Source organism: Pollicipes pollicipes, unplaced genomic scaffold, assembly GCF_011947565.3.
Source record: "Pollicipes pollicipes isolate AB1234 unplaced genomic scaffold, Ppol_2.1 Scaffold_7231;HRSCAF=8579_pilon_pilon_pilon, whole genome shotgun sequence".
Lineage (NCBI taxonomy): Eukaryota > Metazoa > Arthropoda > Thecostraca > Pollicipedomorpha > Pollicipedidae > Pollicipes > Pollicipes pollicipes.
This window is the reverse complement of record NW_023597034.1, coordinates 47,394,461-47,414,424: the sequence shown is the minus strand read 5'-3', so window position 1 is coordinate 47,414,424 and position 19,964 is coordinate 47,394,461. Positions and strand designations below refer to the sequence as shown.

Genomic DNA, 19,964 nt, shown 5'->3' with positions numbered 1-19,964 from the left:
AACTCCTTGAAACACTGGCTCACATGTGACATCACACTGGCAATGTTGTAAGCAATTCAACAGATGTAACCTTAAATGGATAGTCACATAAAGCATAATGCACTCTCTTCCTTGAACTTAAGACAATCATGCTGATTGCAGCTTACTGTAGTTGGGTAGTTACAAGTCCAAACCTTGTTTTTGCACAACTATAATGCAATAATATGAATACAGTGCTCCTGATGGCTGTGTGAATAGGGACATCATGGGGACATTTCTTTCATTGCATGGACACTGAAAGACCATCTTACTACAAATTGGCCTCTTGGGTCACTATCCATACTGACCCAGCTTGAAAAACCATCAGACTGATAAGAACAATGTAAAATAGCTGAATAGTTTGGACAATTGGCCTTATTTCAGGTACCAGAATGACTTTCTGTTGACGCAAATTGCCATGCTAGACTAGGGATTCAGCTTAACTCCTGGGGGAAAGTAAAACACATCTGAGTAAGAAATGGAGCTAAGAATTCACAAAACCGTGGACGCAACCCAGCACAATTTTGGAATTACAATTCATCAGACATCTGTTATGCACGGAAATCCTTGCTGGTCATGGGACTGTACCATTAGTGCTTTATAGCGCTCATCACACCAAATACGTACCAATTATTTACTCACAGGCACGCTCCGGTTGACACGACCACCGCCCGCCAACACAATACCCACAAAATTTTCGCTTGAGCCCCGCGGTGTGATTGTAGTCGACAAACCACGGTCGAAAAACAACGCATAGGCCGACAACGATTTGGTAGCTTATCAAGAACAGCAAACAAGAAAGGTGAGGCCAAATCCAAAAATTGATTTATATTAAAGTACTTGATATTTGCCAGTCACGGCGCATTTCGTTCGTTTATGATGCGAGCATGTAAAAATGCTTCGGAGGCGAATCATTCGCCTCGGGAGTAGTTTTAGGGCCTTGGCTTTGGGCATTCGCACTGTGTAATAATCGAAACCCAAGTCCGCGTTGAAACTGCTTGTGGCCTCGGGGATAGGTGGTGGCTAGCATCTATTACCCTGGGTGGTTTACGCCAAGCGGTAGGTCGGCATGGCGTACACCCATTGTTGTGCGCCCATTAGTTGGGTTTTGAATGTTTCCGGGCGGCCATGTCCGCAACCTATCACCTTTTTTTTGTTTATCTCGTTTAACTCCTCCAGAATCCATTGTATGCTGTGGCCTGCGGCCATATACCTACACCCTCTGCTCACATTTGCACACCCACACCCATTTCCTGCCTTACAGAACGCATTTCAGGATGAGGTCAGGTTGTACTTTCTTACCTCATGTTACAAAAGAGCATTGTACATCAATCGTTGTTTTTAAGGCAGAACATATCATAATTAATCATAAAACAGGTCATCTATACTCTTACCTTGGAACCTAACTAATTACGATATCAAACATCCGACTGCCGCAAACACACAGCAGCCGCGACGCCGGCGCCATTACTGCGCGCGGTCACAGCGTTACCGCGCGCGGTCACAACATTATTGCGCCCAAGCTCCGACCAATTTTCAGTATCCCAGCCTTCCCCAGACTTGGAAAGAGGAATTAAAACCTTGAATCCCTGTCTCTCATATCTGGCAACCACTTGTCTTCACTTGCAAGTTGATCTTCTGCTACTTTCTTTATAAAAAAATAATGTAAACTTTTTGAATGGGTGGATTTCTGAGATCAGAGCTCACACCAAGCATTTCTTGCTATGTGAGCCCTGACCATTACCATCCAGTTGCAAAATGTTTGGTCAGTAACAGAATTTGGTGGTCAAGGTTTAATGTGCCAGAACACTGGTTGCGGTCTGTCCTGCCCTCTGGCATCCCCTAACCTCAAGTGAGGCCACTTGCCTGGCCACGGGTGGGTGGATCATAAGTCAGGCGCTCTTACCAACAACCACAGGGACAAACCTGCGCATCACTTGAATAAATCTTCCCTTTAGACTTGCATTGATTTTTATATCTGACCACGCAATGGCTGTCCCGATCCTGATAATGATGAGGGCGATGATCCCTTCATATCACTGTCTTGTAACGCTAGTAAGTGTTTAGTTCCACCATGATATTGCATGTTAGAGTATCGTGGTAAAAAAATCGCGACGTCCTTTTGGACGAGTATACCACATATGGCTTATGTCTCCATCCTCTTGTAATTTGAACATTCCTCCAAGAAAAAGTCCATCATTGTCGGCCTGCATGTACGCATCATCAGATCACCCAACCATCTTGTCCGTGCTGGCTCGGTCATGTCATGCGTTCGTTGCTCTTCGGCGGTGTTTACTGACCCTTTACATGAATTTATAAAGCACATGCAAATTGTTTGAGACTGTTTTTTGTGATTGGTTTTGAATTTTTGCGAGAACTGCACCGAGCCAGCTTGTGATCCATCAGCTGCACCAACTTCATTATTTTGGTTACTTGCAACACAGTTTACGAGACCAGGAAACAGCAAGCTTGCTTCTGTCAGCCCCCAGGAGAACTCACCAGGACAATAATTAAGCTGTCCTGCTTGTGAAAAGCAGTCCACTGAATTTCACAGCCAGCAAAACTGAACTGTATTATCTTGGTTGTTGTTAAAAATGCCCCATGATTGCAAGGGTGATTGCAACGGGTCTGAGTCCCATCTGTCCGAAAATAGCGTGTGCTTCAGGTGTGCGCGCGCTCTACACGCGCAAAATGAAACGTGTACACCCGCCGCGCTGACCCATGCTTAGAGGCTGCTCCGCGACATACCATTTTTCCTTGTTCGGTAAATTTTATGAATTGTTTGCATGCCAGAGAATTCACAACGTATTTATGTTGTAGGCACCATTCTGACCCTCCGCAGCAGCATGCAACATTTACCGACCCTGGCAAGCTTTGTAGCAAATAACTGAGGGGGATAGGGGCTCTGATTGCAATGTTCGAAAATGCACATGGCAGAAGGCAATCAATCAGAAACGTGTTCCATGCTCGTCATTGTTCATATGCACTATCTGGAAATGGGAGCGCCGGAAACCACTGCCCTCTGGTGACGCATCTCTGTACGCTAACTTCGGTCAGCAACCGTAAGACACGAATTCGCTTAACCAAATACAAGGGTACGGTCTTTGTTGAGGATGTATTAGTAATAGGGGCCATTGGGGCTGGCGTCATTAGGAGTGTAGTGTAGGATGCGGAGTGCGTGCACTTTGAAAAACCGAGTCGGAAGAGGCAAAGGAGCACCAGTGTTGCTAGCTTCAATTTAGTATGATGTTAATTTTTTTCTGTTTTTTAACACCTGTCAACCGGGTTTTCCTGCCATCGGCTGAAGATACTTATGCTGCCATCAAACGTGTAGACTGGCATGCTCATTTATAAAGAGCACAATGATCACTATATAGTAACACCACATCTACAAGGAATAAATGGTTAGCGAGCACTCACGACTTGGACGGTAGCGCTCGAGAAGTAACCCTGGAGCTTGTCCGAGCAATGCGAAATCAGCTCTATGAAGATTTGCATTTGGAATTAATTCCTTTAGGATACTGAATAGTTTTCTGCCGCATTCTGCCACTTAACAACACAATACACGACAAAACACACACGGTGGGCTTTTCATTCGTATCGGAATTTGGTTGGGAACGAGTTTGCGTAAAGTGAGAAGATGTATGAAATACCCGCTACAAGGTTGAAACTGTCCGCCGCTCGCACATATTGACACCAATACGGTCGACAGGCGTTGAGGGCATACAATAGCTCAGGCCCATGTTCGGCAGATTGCAGGGTTTGCCAGAATTAGTCCCGGTCACTAAGTTGCGTTTCTTTTCAATCAGGTCCTTCTGCTGCGCTGCAGCAGTGAGCCGCTCTATACCTCTACTTTCTCCGCTATGTTGGTCTATCGCCGCACGCTCAAAGCACTAAGAACCCCACCAGCAAGACGGCGCACAACTACATCGCATGCACGTGTCCACAGACCTGGCGAGGCAGGACGGAGCAAGGCCGTGTCACAGCGAAGCGAGGCCGAGTCACGGCGAGGCAAGACCGAAGCTGGGCGAAGCCGGTGCGGTGCCGGGCGAGGCGCCCGGTCGCGCGGGAGCGACGGGCCGGCGCCGAGCAACGGCGGTGAGCGTCGCTGGCCGCCGGACTATTTTTGTTTATTTTCTCTTGCGGGGCTCCGGTGGCAGCAGTGACCAGCGGCGTGCTGTGACGCCACGGTGCGCCGTCGGGCGGTGGGCCGCCAGTGCTGCCGGGCCCCGGTGGCAGCTGTGACCAGCGGTGTGCTGTGACGCCACGGTGCGCTGTCGGGTGGGGGCCGCTAGTGCTGCGGGGCTCCGGTGGCAGCAGCGACCAGCGGTGTGCTGTGACGCCACGACGCATCGGCGGTTGAAGGCCTCCAGTGCCGCGGGTGACTGGACGTGGCACGCTTCGCGTTGGTCGGGCTGCTGCGGGGCGTTCGCCGTGAGCCAGCCGTCGCCGGGGATGTGCAAGGTTCGGGGATCGGAAGTTTGGGGATCTGAAGTCGTGCCGCGCTTCGCGATGGGCTTGCTGCTGTAGCACGGCCGGCACGTTTTAATTCAGTTCCGCCGTTTCAGCACATGCAGTAAATAAGTGGCCTCAAACAGGGACCGCTTTGAGATGGGCTTACTACTGTAGCATGATCGATGCATTCACTTAGTTCCGTCCTTTCAGTACATGCAGTAAGCATAATGTTGTCGAGGTCGGTGTCATATTTGAGTAGATGTTTTCTGACCGGGTTTGGCCGGCAACGGAACAAGAATAGGCTTTTATTGGAACCTGCGAGCGCGATTTCGCGCAGCGAAGGCACTGCAATTATTTCAGCCTGTTATTCCTCGAAACATGCAAGATCGTTCTCCAAGACCTCCAGCAGGGGAACAACGGCCGGTCCTGCTCACAAAAATGTAATTCAAGGTTCGTTGAGTGGCGTGATTTCAGATGAGTGAAATGTGCTTGTACCAAATGGCAAGACCTTCCCAGAACTTCATGTCACAAATCTGTGTCATGATGCATAGGATGCACGTATTACGTCCTGTGGACCTATGACTTGTGGACAGTCACTTGCCAGTTTATGGATGCAGGGGCTGAAACCATGCGACTTTGGCGCCGATTTGAGGCTTTTGATCGGCTTTGAGGATTCGCGTGAATGTGTTGGCCTACTGATATTGATGACTCACAGATTTATGATTTAATTAATGGCTGTGAATCTGGACTGTCCTGCGTGCTTGTGTCCCCATGCCGTTCCCTTAATCACTGCTAACTTGTTCACGCATGTGCTGAGGATTTGCTAGTCATTAGCATGGCCTCCCTCATGATATTGTAAGCACCCATGATAAACACTCCAGCCGAGAAGCTGCATCCCCCAGCCGTGATCTAGCGGCGCTCCTGCAGCCGCGCTCGTCTGCTGGCGTTTTGAGGTTTCGTTGGCTGCCAACAGATGACAGCGCGGTCACGCTGTACCTGCACGGCTCTCACCTGGTGGTGCAGCACCCGCGCTGGCCGGCGGAGGACGTGCTGCTGCCGCTGGTTTGGCTGCGCGACCACTGCCGCTGTCCCAGCTGCTACAACACTACCACTCACCAGCGCCAGGTGAGTGGCAGACGTGGAAGGGACGACCGAGGCCGGCATTGGCCGGTGAACTAAGGGACTGGGACCCATACCGGCACTGGCCCGGGAGTGGGACCGGGCGGGCGCCCGGCAGGACTAAGGGACTGGGACCCAGACCGGCACTGGCCCAGGAGTGGGACCGGGCGGGCGTCCGGCAGGACTAAGGGACTGGGACCCAAAGCGACATTGGCCCAGGAGTGGGACCGGGCGAGCGTCCGGCAGGACTAAGGGACTGGGACCCAAAGCGACATTGGCCCAGGAGTGGGACCGGGCGGGCGTCCGGCAGGACTAAGGGACTGGGACCCAAAGCGACATTGGCCCAGGAGTGCGACCGGGCGGGCGTCTTGCAAGACTAAGGGACTGAGCCGGGCACCCGGCTCTAGCACTGACATTGGGACGGGGACTGTGACTGGAACTGCGGCCGTGGCTTATTCCGGGGAAAGGCCAGGGACCCGTTCGGTCGCTGGGAACGGGTCGGGGGCCGGGGTGGGCTGAAGTGATGCTATTGGCAGGTCTAGGGCAGTCCAGACTTCAATCCCGAGACTTGCTCCACACATCATCACGGACGAAATGCTCGGAGAACGAAATTGAGGATTGAGAATTAAGAACGGAATGGGCAAAATTGCCTGGACCCTAGACTTCTCTGCTACGGAACTTGGCGCGCAAAATTGGCCACATTACACAGTGGGCCTCAGATCGGCAAACTCGGCTATCACAATTCTTTGGCATTTACACTGAGGAGCCGAGCAAAATTCTCGTGAAGTGATATCACGAAAAGGGTGTAGTGAAACTTGTTTTCATTCACTGATGTTGTTAAGATGTAGGGGTTCTTACATTCGGCTCGGCGTTCTATATGTAACCAATCGCGATTAATTACAACATCTCATTTTTAGATGACCTCTACATGTTCAAATTTTCCACGATGAGTATCCTTCATGTGCGTATCCTTCACCTTTCCTCTTGTTACGCACTTCACCGTGACCCAGTGGCTTGCCGGAACTGCGCTGGACGCGGCGCCAGCCATCGCCCTGAATGCTCCATTCAGGAAACTGAAGCTGCGACGCAGGACAAGTGGCCCAGCCGGCCGCCCGTCCTCTCAGGGTTACTGTAGCCTTCTGGAAGGGCTCTTTAGGACTGGTACAGCCAAGCAAGTCGCATTTGATGCCCTTGCCTTTGACCAGCCACTTGAAACTGCGGCATATGCCCTTCGGGGAGGACGATGATCCCGTACGAGGAGTAGACCAGCCTTTCACTGTTCTGCAACTCCGTGAAGGATTACAGGACGTTGTCGTTGTTCGAGCTGAATCCCTCCACATTCTCGTGGGGTTGGTACCTATATGTGGACCTTGGTCGTTGGACCCGGAAAACCTCCAGCCTTCCTCCACCCGGATCCGCCTCTACATGGGCCCGGGAAGGCTCCTCCACCTTTCCCCCACTCTGGTCTGTGCACGCTCAAGAAGCCTTCTTGTTGATAAGCGGGCCGTAACAGGGATAACATTTGTGCGTTTTTAGAACTGAGTGTGCCAGATATCCGGGTAAGCGTACCCACGGCCTGCTCGATCCCAGAGGGCATTCTCAGTGTCTTAGACCGCTTTGTGCCATCACCAGTTTTGCGGACCTTGTCTGGTTTCACACTAGATTCCTCAAATAGTGTTTTTTAAGCATTCGTGTTTATATCAGACCTTTCACTAGAGCTGAAGCGTAGACACACATTCCATAGAAATTTCTTGTTTTACCACTTTGCCCTTTTAACAGGGTCGTCCTTTAAACTTCGATCAGGGTGAAATGTAAGGGTTATAAGAGGATGAGTGATGAAGGGACAAGGTCAAAGTGAACTATCCTTTTTTGAAAGCCTCGCTCCTTCCACAATAGCTGTAAACATGCTTTGTATTTTGCACACTTTCTGGTGAAATGCAGAGTTTACGTCTGCTTGGCAACGATCGAGACAGTTCAGAATATTTTTGTCACTGCCGATAAACCTTTTAGTTTACCGGCAGTGTTCGTTTTCGCTTATCAATTTTTCGTGATTTCGCTGTAATAAAACCTTCACTTCAAAATGCCGGCGGGCGATGCGTCCCGCTGGTAACTGCCGTTCTCAACAAATGCCAGTGCAAGTTGATTCATGCAGATGTTTTCGGCTGGAGTCTTTTTTGACGACGGTTACCAGTCAGGTGATAATTGGCTAACAGGCCATGTATGCCCCAATGTATGTCATTCCAAGCACGTGCTGCCGTGGGCAGATTCCTGGTAGCTGCCGCGTCGTTTTGAGGCGCGACCGGCGCCGAGACAGCGGCGAGCCGTCCGTCCCGCTCGGCATGTTCCTGTTTAGGCTCTGATAAACACCGTAATATACACACAAGGACAGACCCGAGCCGGATGCCCTCGGGACTGTGGGACAGACCGGCGCAGGCGGCAGTGGCGCTGCCCGGAACGGCCACTCGGGAGCTGCAGCGGGCCGTTTTGACATGGGCGCTCTGGGCCCGAGAGGGCCAGCCTGGCGCCGCTCGAGGGCCGGGCATCGTGGAGACGGGCCATCGCGCGAGCGAATGCTCGAGCAGTGGGAAGCAGTAACGATCGGGGACGGGTATCCAATGCGGCAGAATGGTGAGACACTGTTGGCCAGTTGTCAGTCAGCCAGATGTTGACACTGTCAGGCGTGGCAGACACAAGTTTTTTTCGTGTGACTCGGGCGCGCCTGTGCTCTGAGTCAAAAGCTGGCTTGGATCCCCCATGATACGGCGAGCTTAGACGTTGAACTTTACAACGAAGTGCACATGGCCCGCTATGAGCAAGAAAATATCAATGAAAGAGGTTTATCGTCATTGGAGCCATCCGCGAAATGCCATGACTTTCTCTCGTTCCTTTTGCACGACTTATGCACACAAATGCTCGCACCACGTTACCGCCACGCCTCGTCATCGTCCGTCAACTCGCACGTCCTTCATTCCAGACCGATGTACGTGACCTGGTGTTTGACGTGCACCCCAGTCAGTTCGCCGTCGACCAGAGCGGAACCTCCATCACCATCACCTGTGAGTCAAGCCAGACATTACATCCGCGGGACGCATCACCTCGCACAGGTTCACTGGAGCAGGCGGGACCTCGCGCTTCAGCCTCTCGCGTTTGATGTCTGTTGCTATAACGAAGGGCAGGGTACCTGTCGGTAGGCGTTCTCATAAACAGGTTTTAGCGTGGATGAGGTGAGAGTTGGGTGACTTGGAGTGTCTGGAGATTAGCGGGTTTACTGGCCGGTGCGATGTGGGGGCTGCGTGCGCCATCTAACGGCTGCCAGACGCACTGGACATTCCGGTCCCGCTCACACTGTGCCGCCACGTGGCAATAGTGGTTTGCTGGCGAGCCAGAGCGGGGTCGTTGCTCGCCGGGGAAGGGGTGGGGGTGGGTGGATGACAGCAGTACTTGATGCGGCAAGGCTGTCGGGACGGATAGTCTCTACTGCGGGTTTTCAGATAGGACTGAAATCCACAGACATCGGTGTGGTCGCTGCGCGCTCACCATGGAATACCGCCCACCATGTTATTGGTGGCCTGTGGGCTAATGCGAGATGTCAGCGACTGTAAACCTTTGACTCCGCTGTGGGGTCTGTGCGGTGAATTCTGTGTACCGTTGGGCGTCCGAGACGAACGCGAGGTCTGGTGTAGAGTGTTGCTGGTGGACTCTTGGTCTCCTGTTGCCTATGGTATTCGAGTGACGCAAGTGTATCGAATAGTAAATACCTGGCGATGTCAGACCCAGCTTGTCTGCGATGGCTGGTTAGGGACCCTACATGGCGCTTTCCGGTCCGGTCTGGTTTCATGTACTCTTATACAGAACAGAAAATGCATGCATCAAACCAGCGCCCTGAGTGATCGCACCCTGGTTCGGTCCCAAAGCTTGTAAGGTACAAACAAGCGCTAGAAGACGTCCTGGAAGCATTTCCCAATGCTGTGGCAACCGCAGGTCGGGCATGACCAGCCCACAAAGCGACAATCCCCATGTTTTGGCGCAGGACGGGTATTCTGACCTGCCGTTTATTTCTACCCTCCGGCGATGGCTATAAAAGTTTGAGAGGCCCGTAAAGCGGCACTTTGGCGCCGAACACTTCATAACGGCAGAGTTGACTGCTGGTCCCCGAGGCTTGGCCTCACAACGACCAGCGAAGAGGCCAGTGCCGCGTGTGTCTAGCGCCAGCTTCACTTTTATGCGCCCCGTCTCCCCTGCGCTGGGTGAAATGTGACGAAGTGAAGCGAAGACGTGTTGACGGCGCGAGGGAACAGGGCGACTGAATGAAGCATGGCCATGCGGATCTCAGTCGCGGCCTCGTAACCTGACCGACCTCGCGACTGCCACAGGGCACGACGGACATGAGTCGAAGTACAGTCTTCAGTGGCTCTGGGAAAACAGCTACATTAGTCAGAAGTACCGGCAGATGCAGCAGGACAGGGTCTGGAAGAGGTGAGGCGTCCCACCCACCTCACCTCCTTCCCCTCCCCGAATCCCCCTGCCTGGCTGTTACCAGCCAAAATGTCATCATTGCGCTTCCAATACTGAAGCATGTGCTCGCTTAAATCAGAAGAAAAGCTTCGCTGAAGCTGGGTGGTGGCAACCAATTTATCGTCTCTCTTTCCAGCCCAGCACATTGCAGTTTTGCCCTTGTAGCGCGTGAAGCGCCGCCGGTGCCTACATCGAAACAATAAGTTCAGGCGGGACTAGCCGTGAGTGAAAAATGGGACTAATTTTGACATGTTGGACGAGCCCTGACACACAGCCAGGCCCCCGGGACGCCGTTTGTTTCCGCCGCACCGCCGGACGTGCCGGGCTTGGGCCGGCTAATTGAACTGGTCCGAGTGTTACGTGACCCCAGATGAGCGGGCCCATTGCTCATCCGGAACGCCCGCTGCGGCCGCTCTGCCATGACGACGCCCGGCACGGCCAGATCTCAGAGGCGTGCAATGGATTGAAAACGCGCGGCGCTGGTATGACCGCTGGGAGGGCGTGACGCGCCGATGGTGTGACCGTTGGGAGGGCGTGACGCGCCGCTGGTGTGACCGCTGGGAGGGCGTGACGCGCCGCTGGTGTGACCGCTGGGAGGGCGTGACGCGCCGCTGGTGTGACTGCTGGGAGGGCGTGACGCGCCGCTGATGTGACCGCTGGGAGGGCGTGACGCGCCGCTGGTATGACCGCTGGGAGGGCGTGACGCGCCGCTGGTGTGACCGCTGGGAGGGCGTGACGCGCCGCTGGTATGACCGCTGGGAGGGCGTGACGCGCCGCTGGTATGACCGCTGGGAGGGCGTGACGCGCCGCTGGTATGACCGCTGGGAGGGCGTGACGCGCCTCTCGTGTGACAGTTGGGAGGGTGTGACGATCCGCTGGTGAGACGGGCTGGGAGGGTGTGACGCGCCGCTGATGTGACGCACTGGAATGGTGTGACGCGCCGCTTGTTTGGTGAGTCGCTGTTGTGACGGCTGGGAGGGTGTACCGCGCTGGGAAGGTGTGGCGGTCTGCTGTTGTGACGGCTGGGAGGGTGTACCGCGCTGGGAAGGTGTGGCGGTCTGCTGTTGTGACGGCTGGGAGGGTGTACCGCGCTGGGAAGGTGTGGCGGTCTGCTGTTGTGACGGCTGGAAGGGTGTACCGCGCTGGGAGGGTATGGCGCGCCGCTGGTGTGATGCGCTGAGGGTATGACGCGCTGGAAGGGCGTGACACGCCGATGGCGAGACGGGCTCGGGGGGGGGGGGGGGGCGCTCCGTTGGTGTGACGGGTTGGACGTTGTGACGAGCTGGGAGAGTGTAACGCGCCGCTGGCGTGGCGCGCTGGGAGGGTGTGACCCTTTGGCAGCGTGTGACGGCTGGGAGGGTGTGACGCACTGGAAGGGCGTGACGCGCTGCTGGTGTGACGCTCAGCTGGTGTAACGCGCTGCTGGTGTGACGCGCAGCTGGTGTAACGCGCTGCTGGTGTGACGCGCAGCTGGTGTAATGCGCCGTTGGTGTGACGGTTGGGAGGGTGTGGTGGTCCGCTGGTGTAATGCGCCGTTGGTGTGACGGCTGGGAGGGTGTGGCTGTCTGCTGCTGTGACGGCTGGGGGGGGGGGGGGGCGCCCCTGGGAGGGTATGGCGCGCCGCTGATGTGATGCACTGAGGGCATGACGCGCTGGAAGGGCGCGACGCGCGGATGGCGTGACGGGCTCGGGGGTGTGGCTCTCCGTTGGTGTGACGGGTTGGACATTGTGACGAGCTGGAAGAGTGTAACGCGCCGCTGGTGTGACGTGCCACTGACGTTACGGCTGGGAGGGTGTCACGTGCCGCTGGTGTGACACGCTGTGAAGGTTGCCCACCCTCTGTCACGTTGAGCGCCGCCGCGTCCGGAGCTGGTGGCGCTGACGGACAGCTGATGGCTGCCTGTCAGCGCCGGTGTGGCCCTGACTGGGGCTGTGCAGCCGGGCTGCTCGCCAGCGTGACGGAGCTGTACAGCAGGGCTGCTCGCCAGCGTGACGGAGCTGTACAGCAGGGCTGCTCGCCAGCGTGACGGAGCTGTACAGCAGGTCTGCTCGCCAGCGTGACGGAGCTGTGCAGCAGGGCTGCTCGCCAGCGTGACGGAGCTGTACAGCAGGGCTGCTCGCCAGCGTGACGGAGCTGCACAGCAGGGCTGCTCGCCAGCGTGACGGAGCTGTACAGCAGGGCTGCTCGCCAGCGTGACGGAGCTGTACAGCAGGGCTGCTCGCCAGCGTGACGGAGCTGTACAGCAGGGCTGCTCGCCAGCGTGACGGAGCTGCACAGCAGGGCTGCTCGCCAGCGTGACGGAGCTGTACAGCAGGGCTGCTCGCCAGCGTGACGGAGCTGTACAGCAGGGCTGCTCGCCAGCGTGACGGAGCTGTACAGCAGGTCTGCTCGCCAGCGTGACGGAGCTGTACAGCAGGGCTGCTCGCCAGCGTGACGGAGCTGTACAGCAGGGCTGCTCGCCAGCGTGACGGAGCTGCACAGCAGGGCTGCTCGCCAGCGTGACGGAGCTGTACAGCAGGGCTGCTCGCCAGCGTGACGGAGCTGTACAGCAGGGCTGCTCGCCAGCGTGACGGAGCTGTCACGGCGCCGCGGTCTGATCCCCCCCCCCCCCCTCCTCCCCCCGATCGGCAGGTGTCTGTGGGACGCGTGGACGGCGGCTCGTGAGGACCTGCCCACTGTCCACCACGACCAGTTCATGCAGGATGAGGCTGGTGTGCGCCAGATGCTGAAGGGCTTCCTCACGCACGGCGTGGTCACTGTCACTGGGGTGAGTGGTCACTGTTGCTGCGGTGAGTGGCCTCCGTCACTGGGGTGGATGGTCACCGTCACTGGGGTTGGTTGGTGGTGGTGGTCACTGTGACTGGGGTGGCGGTCGCTTTCATTGGGGTGAGTGTGCACCATCACGAGAGTAAGTGACCACCGTCACTGAACTGTGCGACTCTGTCTCTGTGGAAGGGGATTATTGTCAACAGGAGTGAGTGGTTGCCTTCACTCGGGTGGGTAACCAGCATCAGTGCGGTGGATGACTGTTTTGGGTGACTAACAGATTGTTCGTTCTCATTTGTCGTTAAAATATGACTGGCCAACCTTCCGACCGATATCCCGTCTTTTCCGGCAGATGTGCCATTTCTCGCGGTCTGGGCCATTAGGTTTATCCTTCATCATCATCCTAAGATGAATCTCAACTTGGGAATCGGCCGGACACCTATTTAAATTGTTTTTCCATCCCTAGAGTCGCCAATATTCCTACCTCCATGGTGGAAATTCATGGGCCAACATATGTTTCGTGTGAACAGACAACTTCTACAACTCCTAAAACTCCTTACACTTTCAAATACTTTTAAAGCTCGGAGTACAAACTCGTAAAATATGCGCGGCCCGAGGTCCCGGTGATGAAGTATCGCTTATGCATGGTATCGGCCAGAAAGCAAACATGAGAGACCGAAGACAACTGACGTGTTATGTGGTGCATTTGACAGCCCACTGCCCCGCGCATTAGCCCAATGCCTCTGACACGTGGTTGCATGAGGGCGCGGAACCTTTGGTGGGTGACAACCGTGTCATGTCGCGGTGCATGCATGCGTATAACCATGACGAATAGGCTCCAGACGTGCTAAGTACAGCGATTTGTCAGGCTGCGTCAACTCAGCACGCATATATTCATGAGGGAAGTTGGGTGAATTATACCGACTTCCGCGAACTCAAGTGCGACGTAGAGGCGACTTTCTGTGGACCGTCATGCATACGCGAGTTTCGCTGATCTCGTTACACCGGTTTCATGTGTCATATCTCAGTAAGACACACCATATTAACATATGGTGCAAGGACGCAGCGGGTGTGGTGTGATGAAACACGGACGAGCTCCGTACCCGGACCCGGGCGCGTGAGTCCCCGGAGGACCAGTGGGAGGGGATCGACCTGTCTCGTGTCGCCGTTTCTCAGAAAAGCGACAACGGCGGGCGGCCCCGTGGCCGGCGGTGCCGCACGGTACACGTAACGCAGCCGTCGCTCGCCCGGCTGGTGTGCTCTGGAAACGAGGATGTATCCGCTAATAGGGTCCCCATTGCGTGAAACCCGCACAGGCTTTGGGCGTTTTAGTGGAAAAATTGCCTTTGGTGCGGCCATGGTGCCCGCTGTACGTGCTAAGGTGCCGGAGCTCTGAGGCTCATCAAAGTTGTGGCGGTGTTTTAGTGTGGCCGGTCCGTTCGTCCGCTATAGCTCCACAGCCTCGCGATGGGTCTTTGTTTAAAGTTGCGCGAAGTTTGGCGGAATGCTGTGGGATGTTTCCAGTGCCTCCGGCCTCCAGGTCTTTTCATTTTCAAATGAATAACCAGATAGGCATCCGGGGAATAATGCATACGTTTTCTCACCAGGCTTCTTGATCAATCACTCGCCAAAACTGCTTGGGAGCGATATAAGGCCGCCAAAGTGGACTTAAGTAATAAGAATTTGGTCCGCTTTACTAACATTATAGTGGACCAAACTAAGTTTATTGCGTCGTAGCAAAGCTATATATTAAAGGAGTAACGCAGCGTATCGAGGGGATAACACTGTCAGTAATTCAACCTTTCAGCTGGACAAAGAAGTGCTAATGTCGCCCGGCCTCGGGATGCTTGTTGTGAGCTTAGGAAAACATCAGATTGTCTATTTTCCTTCATCTGCAGCGTAGCCCGCGGTTCGATGGCTCCCAACTTTGAGCCGGGGGAATGGGATAGTATTGGCGCTGGCGTGTTGTTGACTGGCTGCCGGTCCGAACACCACCCTGACGGCCTCCGGGTGAGCCGCGCTTATTGCTGTGTGAATTGAGCGCAGCCGGCAGGAGTCGGCCGTCGAGCGGGCTGTCCAACGTCACGCCCCGATGTGTCGAGGTCTGCGAAGGACGTGGTTTGGCCGGGTGGAGCGATACCGGCCTGCGTGAGGCTAGACTGGAGACGAATGGCGCATTACGGAAAGAACAAGGGCAAAGAAAACCACTTTCAGACGCGCGATAACTAGGTATAGTTGCCTTTTTGTATGGTATTTCAAGTCGTATACATGTAGCTTTAAATACAACCCCTCGAAGAGTGGACTTTCTATTTAAGCGGACCAGCTGACACACAGTTGCCCGCCGCGCCGCCAGGTGTCGGCGTCGCTGGAGGCCACCCGCCGGGTGATCGAGCGCGTGGGCGCGGTGCAGAACACGATCTTCGGCGACGTGTGGGCAGTTCAGCGCCGACGGCGCCCACGCCGACACGGCCTACACGCAGCAGGCGCTGAGCGTGCACACGGACGGGCACCTACTACACCGAGCCGGCCGGGTACGTCCCGCGCGGCCGTCCCGCGGGTGGCATGATGAGCTGTCCGGAGGTGGCACGATATCCGTCCGAGGGGCAGCACAATATCCGTCCGTGGGTGGGCATGATGAGCTGACCGGGGGCGGCATGATATCAGTCCGGGGGTGGTATGATATCCGTCCGGGGGGTGGCATGATGAACTGAACGGGGTGGCCATGAGGAGCTGTCCGGGGTATGCGTTATATCCGTCCGGGGGTGGCTGCATGATATCCGTAAGGGGGTGGCATGATATCCGTCCGGGGGTGGCATGATGAGCTGTCCCGGGGCTGGCGTTCTATCCGTCCGGGGGTGGCATGATATCCGTCCGGGGGGTGCATGATATCCGTCCGGGGGTGGCTGATCAGCTGTCCGGGGGTGGCATGATATCCGTCCGGGGTGGCATGATATCCGTCCGGAGGTGGCCTGATATCCGTCCGGGGGTGTGGCGTATGATATCCGTCCGGGGGTGCGCATTGATAAGCTGTCCGGGGGTGCTACCTGATATCCGTCCGGGGGTGGCATTGAATATCCGTCCGGGATTGGGCATTTACGCGATATCCGTCCGGGGGTGGCACTTGATATCCGTCCGGGGGTGGGCAATGATGAGCTGTCCGGGGATGGCGTTATTATCCGTCCGGGGTGGTGGCGTCGTGCTATCCGTCCGGGGTGTGCATGATATCCGACGGTGAGTGGATGGCATTGCTATCCGTCCGGGATGGCATGATACCGTCCGGGGTGCATGATATCCGTCCCGGGGATGGGCATAATATCGCCAAGGGTGTGCACGATATCCGTCCGGGGCGTCGGCTATGATATCCGTTCCGGGGGTGGCATGATATCCGTCCGCGGGTGGCATCATGAACTGTCCGGGAGACGGATGCCGTCCTGAGTAATTTGTCTCACCACTTCTCGCCTGAGCTCGGTTTACGTGGCGCCGGAGCGCCATGGCGTGTCACGTGACGTCGTGACGCGCCCAGCCAGGGTTCCTTTGGCACCTGGACAAGTCCTGCGACACGCCCAGCTTCCCGAGCATATCTTGTGCCATTCTGAGTCGTCACGGCCTGTCTTTCGTGACCCTAAGTCGTCTGAGTTTGTCTGTTGTCGTGCCGAGGCGGTTGAGTGCGGCACATGACATCCTAATGGGCCCATGCCGAGCCTGGTGAGCGCCTGGGTATGCCGTGCCTAGCTGAGCCGGTACGTGGCGCTGAATGAGCGAAACGTCCAGCCTGTCCGGCCCGCTTTTCTGACACGTTTTACTTATTCACCGCCTCGTCCTGGATCCTCGCACTGCCCCGTTACATCGGGACATGCGGCGGGCGAGCCGCGGGCTGCCGTTACAGTCGCTCTAGTGCGGGAGCCCCGCAAGACGACCCGCGTGAGCCACAGGGGCGGGGTTCTGTGCGGGGTGAGGCGTGTTGGAGAGGGCCTCTCGGAATGGTCGCAGTCTTGCCCCACTGCTCACCAGTCTCTTTAAACCCGCAGCCGTGAAGAGGTCATTACTGTACTCTGCAATGAAAGTTGGCTCTACTGCGAACCGAACCCCGGCTTGCCTGCCTCGCGAAGTTGTCCAGCTCGTATGCTGGCGCCCACTAACGAAAACAGAAAATGTGCTAATGTGTGTCGGTCACGTATGAGATCAGGGTGCCCCGCACGTTTGTGTTCCCCTTCAGTGGTTTCGACCAGCGGTTTTGTTCACCCATCGGTGATAACTATATTCGTCACCTCGGCGAAGCAATGCCATGCTGATGCGACACCGAACCTCGGGCTCGCTGGAGCCCAGCCTACGTTCAGGAACTGTGGGCGGCGACTGGCCACAATGGGCTCTAGGCGGTGACAAACTTTGTAAATTTGTTGTTCATGGCATGCAATATATATGCCTTAATGTCGGCCAATCCCACGATATTACGCCCAGCACCCATAACCGCGAAGTGTTGTCTAATTTGAATATAAGCCGCAGGAGGCCGCGTTAGAGCTTATGCTGTTCATAGTGTCATTAACAATGACAAATCATTCCCTAACTCGCCCGGTGAGCGGGGTCACCGCTGTCTGCCCATTATATATATATATATATATATATATATATATATATATATATATATATATATATATATGATCCGAAGTCAATACAGACCGCGAGGGCGTGGCATTAAACAAGCATGCTCGTGCGTTAGAATGACTTGAAGGCACCCACAGGTATGCTCGTGCAGTATAGCGACATGAAAGGAAGCGTTTTAACATATAAGTTTTGAGCTCCGGTCACAAAAGCTGACTTTCAGTGTACCAGGAAATACTGTAAAAACGACGTTACCGAGGAAACATTGTCCATATTGTTAGGCCTCGAAACTTTAAGCGTTGGTCATAATCGTGAGTGATCTTCACCACAGCTTGAAGCTTCGAGTTTTGACAACATAACTGATGCTTGCTTCGTAACATCGTTTAATCGACATCGGCTGGTGTGTTGAAGGTCCATTGGTAGCATAGGAACGCGAAACTCATAGTGCTGAAAGACCAGGAACTCTAGATCTTTCGTGGTTATATCAGGCTTCCAAAATTCCTTGTAACTGGCGTGCGAAGACAACCATTACGTGGCACATCGAGTGGCTACTACAAACAAAGTATGGAGGCTAAGTCGGGTCACGTGTCGTTTCTGGTTTAAGCAGCGCAGGCATGTTAGTGAACTCCGCCGGCAAGGTGTTACATTGCATGGGTGCATGGTAAACGGATGAATTGCTACCAGTCATACGACAACGGATGCATGGTAAGTGAACCAATGGTGCAGAGATTCCACCGTTTTTATCTCCGCTCCGCTATTCTAAACTCCACTCCACGCTCTGATCGGTCCCTTTTTCTCCATTCGCTTCAAAACTGGCTGCAAGTATTCCGTCTGACCGCACACCATGCCTGCGCAGAGTGCAGGTGTTCCACTGCCTGCACCACGACGGCACCGGTGGCGAGACGACGCTGGTGGACGGCTTCGCCGGCCTGCAGCGGCTGCACGCCGCCGACCCGGCCGCCTATCAGCTGCTCTCGACCGAGCCGTGCGCCGGCGAGTACCGCGACCCGGGCCGCCGCGTCCACCTGGCCAGCGGGCGCGCCGTCATCGCGCACCGCGCCGGCGGCCAGCCGCGGCCCGAGCTGGCTCGCCGCCTCCGCTTCAACCCGTACGACCGGGCGCCGGCGCGCCACCTGTCGCCGGCGCGGCTCGAGCCCTTCTACCGGGCGTACCAGCGGCTGGCCGAGACGCTGCTCAGCCCGCGCCTGGAACGCCGGCTCCGCCTGACGCCCGGCACCGTGCTCTTCATCGACAACTGGCGCGTGCTGCACGGCCGGGCCGCCTTCACCGGGCGGCGCGTCATGTGCGGCGGCTACGTGGCGCGCAGTGACATCATGAGCCGGGCCCGCGCCGCCGGCCTGCTGCTGTAGGAGCCGGTGACGTCATCGGTCGGTGTCGCAACGTGGTCCAGGAACGTCATGAACTGCGCCGCGTCATTGGCAGGCTGCGCGGTGACGTCAGGAGCCGTAGCGTCGTGACGTGCAGCGTCATGGGACGTCATAGAGGCGCCGACGCTGCTGACAGCTGCTGTAGGGGCTCAGTGACGTCATACAGCACGGTGTCGCGATCCGTTTGAGTGACGTCAGAGTCGCACAGAGGTTTAACACGAGTGTGTGCCGTGGCAAGCCATCACCCACCGACCAATGCTGACTGACTTTGGGATCATTCAGGTATTCGTGGGGGTTCCCATGTCGCGTTTAATACTCACATTCTGGGATAATTTGGCTGCTACAGGGATGTTACGGCTCATATCTTGAAAGCACTGCACTTTAAATCCAGCGCTGCCTGACTTAGTCACTGGTACAAGTTAAGATGTTGTGGCTTATCCAATACTGAATGCCTTTAGATTTAAACTTGTTATGGTGCTTAACTAGAGTGGCATTCGACACTGTTTACAGTTTGATACAAACAGAAGGCCTTATGGCAGTCAATGGCACTTGTGTGTCTCCGCCAGACTCCTGCCCGCTTACATTGCCACCCTTGACGCTCCAGGGCTGCTTGCCGTACTCCCACTCCGTTTGATCCTGTGTGAACTCTCAAAGCCAGGGGTTTACGTCACAACACAATACACACGAAGTCATGCATCAAGGTTTCGAAACCTTGATGGTATTTGGCGATAATGAGAAAGCAGTAACATTTGGGTTGAAGTCAACATTTAGGTTTCGGTGATATTCCACGAGGCGATTTTTACACATGGGCTCACTCCGACTTTTTCCTCCGAACATGTCATGCACCGCAACTAGACTTTGTTTGAAAGATCCTGAAGTAAGTGGAAAAAAGGAGGACACTTTCTCTGCGCATACGCAACACCGTATTTTCTCTGCTAATGATATGTACATGCGCATACAATTCGAACGTGAACGTGAAATGAAATCGATTGTGATGACGCGTGTAAATTTGATTGATAAGTATTCTTTTACCTTTTTGATTTGATTGTGATGACGCGTGTAAATTTGATTGATAAGCATTCTTTTACCTTTTTGACATGGCC

General features: G+C 55.2%; 1 protein-coding gene across 1 annotated transcript; it reads left to right on the top strand.

Moving 5' to 3' along the window:
* The first annotated feature begins 1,295 nt into the window (after nucleotides 1–1,295).
* LOC119110200 (trimethyllysine dioxygenase, mitochondrial) lies at nucleotides 1,296–19,495 on the top strand. The gene is made up of 11 exons (XM_037233935.1): nucleotides 1,296–1,300; nucleotides 3,968–4,116; nucleotides 4,834–4,923; nucleotides 5,447–5,598; nucleotides 8,567–8,648; nucleotides 9,966–10,068; nucleotides 12,740–12,875; nucleotides 15,228–15,304; nucleotides 18,330–18,462; nucleotides 18,556–18,789; nucleotides 19,466–19,495. Exons 1-11 carry the CDS (start codon nucleotides 1,296–1,298, stop codon nucleotides 19,493–19,495), a joined length of 1,191 nt encoding a protein of 396 aa, XP_037089830.1.
* The last annotated feature ends 469 nt before the right edge of the window (nucleotides 19,496–19,964 follow it).